The following is a 12,694-nucleotide window of genomic DNA, read 5'->3' on the forward strand; positions in this document are numbered from 1 at the left end:
AACCATTTTATATGTACTGTTATTTTATAAGATTTGGAGTGCAATAAAGTTTTTATCTATCTATCTCTCGTTCACAAAATAAACAATCTTCTTTTATGTAATAAAGTAATGAAATACAATTTGAAAATCGATTATTATATTATATACTCTGTCTCAGGTGGTCAAAAAAGCAACGGATCCGCGATACCTATTACCCTTCGTAATCGACCTCGTATCCCAACCCCGGACGTTACAAAGGAAATAATGGACCGTGAGAACAGGATAGCCATGGGCATGCAAAATATGGGGGTGATAATGGCCCATCAAGGTTATCAGAACGAGGTACCGGTGCTTGGGGCGCTGGTATTATCTCCTATACAAGAACTGGATAGTGGATCAGTGAATAATACGCTGCACGCCGGCCAGCCGGGAACCACGGCACTAGCCCAAGCTGTTCTGTCACCAGGTTTAACACAAGGTACTCAATAGTTGTTGATTTATAAATATTTTTGAGTTAACCGATGCTGAGATGGCCCAGTGGTTAGAACGCGTGCATCTTAACCGAAGATTGCGGGTTCAAACCCAGGCAAGCACCGATATATATATATGTGCTTAATTTGTGTTTATAATTCATCTCGTGCTCGGCGGTGAAGGAAAACATTGTGAGGAAACCTGCATGTGTCTAATTTCATCGAAATTCTGCCACATGTGCATTCCACCAACCCGCATTGGAATAGCGTGGTGGAATATGTTCCGAAACCCTCTCCTTAATGGCAGAGGAGGCCTTATCCTAGCAGTGGGAAATTTACAGGCTGTTACTTTACTTTTTTTTTTTAGTTAACCGATTGATTCCCAAATCTCTACCAAAAAATTTGGTTGAATTATATGAATAATAATTATAAATATGCTATCAGTAGGTACTATAATAAAGCCTGATTTTAAAATTTTACTTAATTCTAACAGGTATGACACCAATGTTGGCAGCTGCCCCCGTCGTGTCTCCAGTCACCTTGTCACCTATTGGTGTCTCTCAACTGACTTTAGTAAATGGATCAGCCCCGTCGACGCCGCGGACTGACCGTACCACGCCGCCTATACCAAGAGCGACGGTCACGGAAATACCATCAGACAGGGACAGTGAGCACAGCGGAACCGGAACACCGCCAGAATTCAACAGAAAACCAAACGGTTCCAAGCGAGGAGAAGTCTACGTGTAAGGCCAGTTGCAGACAGAACGAACGAACGCAAACGAAACAAAATGTGTTATTAGTGTTATAAAAATCGTTTCTATGACAAAACTAAGTGTCAAGTTTCGTTTAAGGTAGTGTTGTGTTTTCGTTCGCTCTATCTGTTGAAAGCGTTGATCGCTGTTTATGGAACTCCGCCATCATACTCAAGCTACCACGGAATCTCTAAAACTTCGGACTAAGCGGAAAGAAAACGCGAAATCGTCTGTCCAGCTCTCTAGCGACTGGATTTTACCATAGGGAAGTAGACAGTGTGTATAAATAATTATAGATGAATTTTAATATAATTATTATAATAGGTGGTCGATTAGCATCACTACAATTAAAGTTGCTTTGAGCGTCGAAATCCGTCCATAAAAGGTGGTGCTAAATATGTAATCACTATTCTTATGTTTATCTATGTACAGAATGTTATTTTGACTGAAGAAAAAGAGTTTTATGTAATAGAAATTTAATGTGTGTTAATATTAAGTCGAATTTTATGTACCCTATGTATTTACAAATATTGAATTTACGCACAAACAGGGATTGAATTATATAGCTTTGTATAAATTCATTTTAGTGTATACTATTTTATTTTTATTTAAACTTCCTTTTTTACATTGTTAATTATCCCGAAATCGAAAAGATTAATATAATTTACCAACAATATATTTTTTAATTCAAATATGACATTTACAACTGAAAATACGTTCTTAAATCAGAATCACATCACTATCACTTACATCACTAAAATGCTGCATGATATTTACCCTTAATAAGCCATATTGTTTTTTATGAATTATTCGTGCTTAATTCCTTCTAATAATTTATTTCCAATTTGGGTCAGACTACTTACTGCAGAAATTAATAAAAACATTATTTTGCTAGCAAGATTTATTTCAATAAGAAAGTTGACTCAAAACATGCCTTTAACCATGAAATATTATTTTGCAATTTTCTACTTATACAATAAAAGGAAAAATAAAATATTAAAAATTTTTATTACTTCAAAACATTTTTTAAATAGATTATAAAAAAAAATAACATGACAATTTTAAAATAGTTTATTAAAAGGACATGTCTTGTTTAATCATTTTAAATCTTTACATTTAGTTAGATAAGATTTTTTATTCAGATAATAGTAAAAAAAAATTCACATTGGTTCTAGGTAAAAAAAAAGTTAAACCAATCAATTATTTTAAATGTTCTGAAGTTCAGTCCAAAATAAGTTTGATTTTTTGTAAAAAAGGCAACAAGAAACTTAAAAAATATATATATGAATAATACGTTATAAAGATTCCAGTTACATCATACATTATAAAGATTTCAGGTACATTTTTTATTTTTAGTATCATTCACGTATCTAATCATTACGGATAATAACACCACAGCCCAGTCTAACCATACCCAATCCGCGGTCCATGAAGCTGTTATGTTACCCAGTAAAAGCAACAAAAACATGAACACACAGTCTGAATAGAACTGGCAAACATCGGCGTTTATGGTGTATTTCCTAGTTTCAGTCGCGCATTGAGAATGTTTATGTTCAGATTTGTCATTAAAAGAGCTTTTTTTTTTCTTTTTCTGTCTACACTATCTTGTTTCAAAAAGTCGGTCGATTTCAATTTCTAAATAGACAGTTTTCCGAAATGGTGTTTTACTTCAGTCTAGAATTATATTACTGGAATACTGAATAATGTTGAGATTTATCTTGATAATTAAGAATACCTACAAGTACAATATTATGCCTTTTGAATATTAGTGCTCGATTTCTATAACACGATAATGCACAGGTAAAAAATCATTGCCCTAGTATGTAAAGCATCCCACATCCCTATCAAAAAAATATTTAAAAAATATAACTACAAAAACTAAAAGTACATTTTTATGGATACGTAAACAATGTTAGCATTACTTTGGTTAAATAAGTTCAGTCTAAGAAATTCGATGTTACGCTCAAACCAAGCATATGAGTGCGTAGCCAATCATCAACAACAATATAACTAACAATTAATGCACGACGATTATTTTATATGGAGGGCGCGCATTCGTTAAAAAAGATCTATATACGATTTGGGACGGATATTATACACATATATTTTTAATTAAAATGTAGTAAGTCCAAGTTTTGTTTAAACCTAAAAAATATTTTTGAATACATTAATCATACATTACCATAAAAGTTTTATTACCAAGATATATAATTGGATCGATCGATAACTGGTTGAAATATTAATTATGATCAACAGTATTAGAGTACTTAAATTAAGAGTTATCCCGTTATATAATTAAGCTATATTTAAACATTCGTTATTGGTAATTATGTTTTCAAATAACACAAATATGCATATAGAGAAGCTGGCAACCCTGCAGTACAAATTATTCGACTATTCGATAGTCGTCAGCGTTACTCGCCGCCATCTTGTATTCACTTTAGTGGTTCAGATGTTTTTACCTATTATTTAAGTGTTCTTTTGTTTATTTAACACATTCTTTACTCGACGTTTAACTTTGGTGGACGTGTTATTTCTGTTTAAATTAAGTGCAACGCCACAATTCAACATATGCGGTACTATCTATATAAGCCACAGCTGGCTATGAATAATAACAAAACTGCACTGCATCGAGAAGGCGTTGGCATTCACGAACAATATAAGTAAATGCAGGTTTCACAGAAAGGCGAGTCCTTAATCTTATTATTTTTAATATGTGTGACTGCGTGCTATTTTTATTTAGTAAATAGTTGTGTCAAACTCAAGGTCGCACGTGTTTTTTTTTTTTTAGATCTAACAAAAGCTTATCTAATTTTCGATCCTTTCATATTTTACAGACCCAAAAGGTTGTAAAAGAGTTGGTGTAGAAGAGCATTTGATTAAATTTAGACCATCGCCGAATTTTAAAAATATGAAAAAGTTTATGAAATCCAAAATGGACCATTTACAAATAACGAATCGGGCCAGTCCTAATACCGCTCCGGATCCGACGCCACCGCCTAATATTGGGAGGTCGGAAAGAGTCACGCCCGTCGTTCAGCCTCCTTTACCTCTAGACCCTCCTCCTCCGGACAGTCCAATATATTTAAATATGATAGTTAAACAGGAGGTTGAAGACACAGATTACCAAAGCGCATGTGGTATTTCTCCGGAAATTGATAACCAAGAGTCACAAGGGAATGGTGAAACACAAAATGTAACACCAGAGAAACAAACAGATAAAACAAAAATGCCAATATGTCGAGATTACATTAGAGGGACATGTAAAAGACAAGGCACTTGTAAATTTGCTCATAAGTATGATGTATCACAGCTGGAAGGTGTATATACATTCTGTCACAAATATCAAAACTCGGTATGCACATTTGCCAATTGCAAATACGTTCATGCAGATGTGTTTGAGGAGCGTCAGTTTTATAGAACTGGAATTCTTCCACCGCATGCATTGGCTCACCATAAGAAAGTCTTACAACCGCCCCCACCGCCTCCTCCTCCTGAAGGTATGTCCTGGTTATCCAGGGCTTCGCAATTTTCTCATAATATAACTTAATACAAATCTTTTCTATTATGTTCGTCCTATAATTCATCTTTTTTGTAAACTTTCAGTTGTATATATTATTTCAATGAGGTTATAATTTTATAATTATGAAGTTACTGCTCTCTCTTATTACAGAACCACAACCAGATTTGCCACCTATAACATTCACAAATCCTCCACCACCATTGCATACAGAGTAAGTATTTAAGATTTTGTTAACAGACGCCTATAAAGTTGAATTGTGTTAAGCTATAAGCTTGGCTGGTATTCAATTTGCAAGATAATGTCTACATAAAATTAAGAAAGTCAAAACATAATTTAAGCTAAATGATGTGTCTAATACAAAGCTTTACTTTACTTTGTTTATTTCAGAATAGACAAGTCAATATTAAATGTCATACCTTCCAGTTCACTGGAAACCAGAGGATTCACAGATCTCTTACCACCAACTAGATATACATCACCATTAAAACGAGAATGGAGCAATATCGAATCGTGTAAGTTAATTACTAAAATTAATTTATACAACTAAAATAAGCTTAAAGTAAATTATATTTACAATTTAAATGGCAGCAATAAAATATTTAAAAAATATGGCTCTTAATGAAACGCAAAATTGCTAGCGAATTTATTTTTTATTAATATTGCTTGCAATATGATCGGACATTAATTTATATATTAAATAAACTGCTTGCTGAAGCGAAAAAAGGCGACATAATATTTGAATCGAAAATAACGTTCAAATAATTAATTACACGTATTACCAACTAAATATTGCTAAAGTTTTTTACCAGCTAAACATTTACTATATCTAGAAGTATAATGCAAGCATCTTTAATGAAAAACTCACTTAAAAATAATATATAATGTTGTGCTTAGTGTGGTCATAGACTTTATTTTTTGACATGTTTAATTATATAAGTATAAAAAGCATATGGGTTGTAACAACTTACATCTTTAGAAAATATCATTGTATCAACATTTCAATCCATCTAATAGAAGCACAGCTTTCATTACATAATAACATTATCGAAACTGATGAAATTCGCGAAGCGAGTGTCATTTATTTGCAAATTTTTTCTGCAGTCGGAAGTACGCCGTGCGACCTCGACACCAATGAACACTTGACAAAAAAATGCAAACATTGTGATATCATGGAGTTCAGGTTTGATATATGCTTACGCTCGTTTTCATATTATTTAAAATATAGTATGTATATATTATTTTTCTTAATTTTACATTCGTTTTATATTTGTGTATCGCGAAATATTAATATAGGCGAGGGTAAAGCAAAAGCGATATAAAAACCAATTATTTTTGCATGAATTTCTAACGAGTAAATTATAAGCAAATGTTTCTGAAATACTGCATTGTTTTATATATATAATAATATTAAAAATATGTATTCTAAGTGATTTTAATGATATATGCGGCGGTGGCTCACATTGTAATGTTTAATGATAATGTTGCATTGAATGTATTACCTGCTGTAAGTTCTTATTTAATAGAGAACATGTTTATGTTTTTTACTTAATTCTGTGAGCCGCCAACATATGCACAAATGTTCATATAATTTATGCACATTGCAGATTACAATACAATAAAGATAAAGTACAAAAGATGAGACAAACCAAAGAGGAGCTTAACAAAAAGATGGCCATCTTGGACAAAAAAAGCGAAAAGCTTTACACAATAATAATGGCATTGCTTAAGCCTCAAGTAAGTTGAATATGACAAAGATGATCAATAAAACATTATAATACCCTAAACAATAATAACAAATACACAAATGTCCCAAGCTGTCGCCATGGTTATTTGTCATATAGGGACTGATTCATCAGTCTTATTGACTTTTATATGTCTGGTATATATCAAAATAGTACCTAACAATACTAAATATATGTTTGTTTGTACTAAACTTTTATGTACATAATTATATGTTCAAACAAATGACAGTAAAGTGAGACACCAAAATATGCACAAATGTACATATTAATGCACATTACCAATAACAATACAATAAGGTTAAGCACAAAGAACATGACAGACCATAGAGGTACTGTACAAAGTAATTCTATGAAAGTTCTGATGTTGAAAAGTGTTTGTTGACTAGCGTGATCTCTCTAAACCAAATGACCTGTATTGATAAGCTGTATACCAAATGATTTAAGATCATTGTACATCTTATGTTCTTATCAAATGAAATAAAACCTAATTGATTCATTTATAGCATGATTTATCCATATAAACAATTAATTTAACATGCATGCTTTTTATGAATTGACAAATATGGTTTGTGCTATAAAGCAATTTGCAAACCATTGCATGTATGTTTGTAAGGATAAATCACACTAAATTATTAAGTTCTATTTTAAATTGACAAGAATATAAGACAAAATTATTTAATATAAAGCTTATTAATGTAGGTAATTTAGTTACTAACCCAACATGCATTTTGCAATATCAGAACTTTTATAGAATAAAAGTAACATCTCCATGAATACATTACTTGCTCATTAGCAAGTACTTTGGACAAGATCATTCATTCATTTAATATGAATTTGAAATTCATTTGGTAACATATTTTTAAAAAAAAAAATGAAGTAGAATTTATGCACTACCCCAATTTCAGATTGGTAGCTCACTTTACTGTTTAATTTTCTAAACTTTAGGATTACTCCCATTTATAAAAATGTTTAGTACAATAACATACAGTTATTCAGTATTGTTTGGATCTAATTGAAATTTATACATCTATAATTCTGACCTAAACTTATTTAATGTTTTTACCGATACTGTTAATCTAAAGTGTGTAACGTGAATTTTTTTATGTAACAATTGTACCTTAACATACATCAATATTATATTAGGAGTTAAGATTAATCCCAAATTCTCACATTCCATGCGAAGTAGCTCTGCTGTTTTTTGCAAACAGCTCTTGAATATTATGCATTTTTATGATAACACATCATTCCGCTTTACTACTTATAACCACTTTCATTTCACTACCAAAATTTCTTCAACTTTGTTGATATTTAACACTATGAATACTATAGATTGTTCAAAATCTTTCAATACCAAGAATTGTCTATATAGGGGTTGTCTCAGTAATAAAATTATCATATATATTTTTTTTGCATTAATACTATTTTTATATTATATATTATAGTATAAGGTCAATACATAATATGACACTACAAATTAGCAGTTACAGTATATACACAGTGGCCATTTACCACATTGCTGATGGATTTATGCCTTCTGATATTTGAATATTTAAAATGTATGCAATCCATGTTCCCCGAATAGTATTAACTTCACAGACAAATGAAATCTTTGAAATACATTAATTTTTATTCTCAATTTTCAGTTGTCGTCGAAATCTCAGAGCCATACAAATGGCTTAAATTTACTAAATGGTGATAATAAAGACAAGGTAAGAATACAAGATTTTATCGAAAGTTAAATATTAATTAAAATATGCATTAAAAGTTTTGTCAAATTGCATCAAAGTCGTATTAAAAGTTATCATGAATTTCAGCTAACTATGAATCAAATTTTGAAGTATTTATTAAAATTTAAAATTAATGGTCCTGCCATTGTTACTTCTGAAAAATGATTCAAAAAATACTTATAAAAGTATACATTACACAAAAAGAATGTGTTAGAACAATTATGAATGTCATGTAACTTTGTTTACTTTAGTCTAAGGAATTAGTCAATTATATTCATTTTGGTAATATTTACTGTTAGTGACTTTTCACTTGCGTGCGGTCACTACGATCGGAATGTCGTGAATGTCGCTTAAATAAAACAGTCATAAACATACCAGTAGACCTCTATTTAACTTATGAATTATTTGTATTTTCGTTTCAGTCACTATTAGAACAACTAAACACAATAATGAATGTCACCAGTAGACTTTCTACACTTGGAGAAGATAAATAATATTTAAGGTAATATTATTAAATAATTAACTAAAAGCTGGACTTGGTATTAGGGCTTTGTTTAAGCCTATCAGGGGTGGTTCGCCCACACATCACTTATTCTATTGCCAAGCAACATAATACTGTTTCTGTATTCTGGTTTGATAAGGTTAGCCAGTGTAGCTAAAGTCACCAGTTATGTTATGTCTGTTATATGTAGTGATAACCACATACCACTAAGCTATTTACCATCTATAAAAAATAAAAACACTACTCTATACATTTTTTTTAATGAAAGTTGAAAATAATTAATTTTTGCACAAAATGGGTGAAGGCAACTTTATACATACTAATTTTTATGTATGCATCACATACATGAAAATAGTAAAAAGGACTTCATTAAAAATTTGACTATGTGACATATTTGGTGTAATATTAATGTATTTCCATATTGCATCTACATACATGCGTTATGTATGTACCACAAAAGAAAATACATTAGACTTTATATTGTCAAGAGCAGTGTGTGCAAAATTGATATTAAACTGTTACTAAATGAATGAAAATAAAAGATAAAGGGAGAAAGAGTTAAATAAAAGAGATTAAGTAGATAGAATCTAGATTTTCAAATTGTACTTTTCTTATATTTAGATAGACTGATGAAATGGCAATGATGGTCAGTGGTTAATATTACTCAGACTTCGCTTAAAAGCGCCTCGATATAGTTACAAACCCCTCAAACCCAAAGACAAGAAGAGAGTACTGGTGTTTAATAGTAGAATGAGTGATGAATGTTACTTAACCACTACAAAAAATGTAGGGCGTGCACAAAGCCCTAACACATAATTGTATGTAGAAATTAAAAAAATGATCAAAAATATTCTTTGTCAATATCGAATATTGAAATGTGATTACAAGACAAATCATGACAAAAAAGGTTTTATATATTTATTTTGTAATTTCAGAATAAAGCGGACGGAAAGTGTCGTCATGGAGCTTTGATGATGGTAAAGCTGCCTCTTCCGTGAGGGGCAGCTCTTGACATGAACATTATTTCTCTAATGTGTAAATACAATTGGTTGCAAAAAAATCGAACATTTTAAACATAGGTTATTATAAGTTTGGAATATGTTTTAACTTTACGACGACGCCAAGGGAGTTTTAAGCATTTACTTGTTCGTATGTTTGTCAACTCTAATATAAAAACGTGGGATGTAGGCAGAACTTACTTCTCCCGTTTTTATCCAGCTCGAGAGGACATCGGCTTTAATAAACGATCACTATCGAATGTTAACTTCTAAACTAATGGCTGATCTTTGTCTAACATAACTATATACATCTAGTAATGAAATTGGATGTGATTAAGCAACTAGACTAAATAACTATGTACAATCAATGTCATCCTGAAAAAACTGATTCATACTTCTTGTATAAAGCATAATTTGAATAGTGTATATTTATGATTTGGAAAAACATATTGTTATAGTGATATCATATCTTAATTTCATTATTAACAGTACCGTAAATACATATGTAAACAAGTAAATAATTTAGTAATCCTTTTTTTGCCTTTGATGATTTCACTATTTGTACATATGTACATAATTAAACACTGTATATTAATACAGCTTAGATCTTGTTTACATAAATATGTTTAAGCAGAGAATATAATCGATAAATATTTTTGTAATCTGTAGTATCTTTAAGCACAGGGCAGCAAAATTTATATTACTTTCAACCCAGATAGCTCAGTGATGGAAAGTCTCAATGATTCATTCATTTTAAATTTTTGTATAAAAATGGGTATAGATTCAAAAAATTAAGTGAAAGAGTAGTAACAAATAATTTATCAAACAACATCACATCATCACATCTAGCAAATATTGAGAAATGTAGAACTCCATTACAACTCTAATTATAACAGTGATATGTAAATATTATGAGAACACAAACTTTTTAAAATGTTTTATTATTCCACGTCATATAAGATTACGATTTTTTTGCAACGCGTTGTTATTATTTTTTAAGACGATATATTGTTTTCGAATATAATCGGTTGTTTGCAGACTGACATTTTGTTATTTAAATTATATATTATCAATATGAAACAAGTGTAGCCGATCACGCATGCTCTATTGTTTATTTTTTAAGTTGCAACGTTTTACTATATTGTATATATTGTGATTTATACAATTTGTAACAGTCATTTAATTTTAGAGGCTACAATGAAATGTTTTTATAAATATTTGACGACACTGACTTTGTTTCAATGAAAACATTTAGAACAGGATGTTTGTATCAGCATTTTATATAATAGCCATTATGAGAATTTTAAAACATTTTTATATTGAAATAAATATTTCAGACTAGTGTAAAATGATTTATGTTATATCCTAATTTATAAAAACTTCTTTACAGAAGCTAAAATATTCTTTTTATTTCCTTATTCACACATGACTTATAATCATTCTAGACCACTTTCACATCTGCATGCTATATTCACTTTTGCGTGCGTACATTGAATGAACTGGCATTCTATTGCATACCTTTGATAATTAAATCATAACAAATATTGTAAGTAAAAAATTACAGTCATTTTATACTTTCGTACACAACCCATTAAAATTGATTAAGTTATACTTCGTATTTCATATATTGTTATTAAAAAAACAGAATTCAAACAGTCACAAAAATTAAACCCTTTGTATAATTAAAACAGTGGATTTTCTAGTTATGCTAGATTTTATTAGTTCCATTTAATTTATTTATAATTACTTTTATACAAATATAATTAAACTTTTATAGCCTTACTATTTTAAAAGTTAACAGATTGTCATCATTCGTTATTTATTCTCACACATCGTTTTTTTATGTTTTTGAAATGAAATAATAATTCCTAATTAATTTCTTTGCTAAATAAGCATTTTTCATTATTAATAACCTCGTTTGTTGTCCAATAACTTTACTTGTCAATATTTTAATTTTTTTTATTTTATACGCACTCGCTGAATAATATTTTAAGTTTCTTGAAGCAATATACTTGAAGAAACTATATTTGTGTATGCATTTTACGATGCCGCTATGTGTGTGAATTTAAATTACCGAAAGATAATAAATTTTTAATAATAAGCCTTATACTGAAATAAGGTTTAAAACACGACGTTAAATATATCATACAATATAATTTAATGTCTTGTAATTCTAGACTAATTTAAAACACGGTAATTGAACATGATTAAGTAATAAATACCAAACCTAAATAGTGTTGCCAATCTATCACCAGTGGAGCTTGCCTAGCCTATTCTCATCAAATAAGATGTAAAAACGAACAAATAAAATATAGTTTGGTTAGCTGTCGTACTATAAATTCGTGTAAATAGATAATATTTTAATGTCAGATTACTTGGGAAGTATTATTAAGTGGATTTAAGGGTTTTTATTATGAATAAGAATATATTAATTTAATCAAGATTGTAGTGCAGAATATAGTGCTATTAGCATATAATACGTACATCTAATGTTTGTGTTTCTTTACCACTTAAATGAAATAGGGTGATACTTAACATTTTTTTTAATTTATTGTGGTCAGTTTATATATAAAAATGTCAGAATGCAAAGATTAGTTTATAATATTATTATTTTGTATTAATTAATGTTTCGATATTTAATACGTATATTAATATTCTGTCAGCACCTTTAAAATGACCATTATTTACGAATGATATGTTAATTTTTTTTAAATTATTAATTACATTTTCTATCTAAAAAGTTTTTATATTTTACTTGATCTCACAATTGTCTTAGCTTTCATTTTTGATAATTAAAATGACATTACTATTTTCAAATTTATTTTTTGTTTATAAAAATAAGTGTTGCCACTAATAAAAACCGAATTATAATTTAAATATTTCCGCACTGTTTAAATATTAATAATTCTCTGACCGCTATTAACAACAATGCTCAAAGTATTAGCGGGGAGTGGTTTACTTCACCAAGATGTCTTAATCAATGGTCCGGTTTGCACTAGGT

At 29.9% G+C, this 12,694-nt stretch overlaps 2 protein-coding genes across 3 annotated transcripts in view; both read left to right on the top strand.

Annotated features, from left to right (window-relative positions):
* LOC124543013 (bestrophin-4) overlaps positions 1-1,782 on the top strand; it is an 81,131-nt gene extending 79,349 nt beyond the window's left edge. For both annotated transcript variants that reach the window (XM_047121006.1, XM_047121007.1), the window contains 2 exons: positions 158-457; positions 943-1,782. In XM_047121006.1, the coding sequence (XP_046976962.1) occupies positions 158-457; positions 943-1,196 (554 nt within the window). In that variant the 3' untranslated portion in view covers positions 1,197-1,782. The remainder of the gene's footprint in view (positions 1-157; positions 458-942) is intronic.
* A 1,816-nt stretch (positions 1,783-3,598) lies between these two features.
* On the top strand, positions 3,599-8,695 carry LOC124543093. The gene is made up of 8 exons (XM_047121132.1): positions 3,599-3,887; positions 4,039-4,701; positions 4,875-4,935; positions 5,112-5,236; positions 5,826-5,904; positions 6,329-6,458; positions 8,110-8,175; positions 8,616-8,695. The coding sequence occupies exons 1-8, from the start codon at positions 3,869-3,871 to the stop codon at positions 8,685-8,687; spliced, it is 1,215 nt and encodes a 404-aa protein (XP_046977088.1). The 5' UTR covers positions 3,599-3,868; the 3' UTR covers positions 8,688-8,695.
* The last annotated feature ends 3,999 nt before the right edge of the window (positions 8,696-12,694 follow it).

The sequence above is a fragment of the Vanessa cardui genome, chromosome Z (assembly GCF_905220365.1).
Source record: "Vanessa cardui chromosome Z, ilVanCard2.1, whole genome shotgun sequence".
Taxonomy (NCBI): domain Eukaryota; kingdom Metazoa; phylum Arthropoda; class Insecta; order Lepidoptera; family Nymphalidae; genus Vanessa; species Vanessa cardui.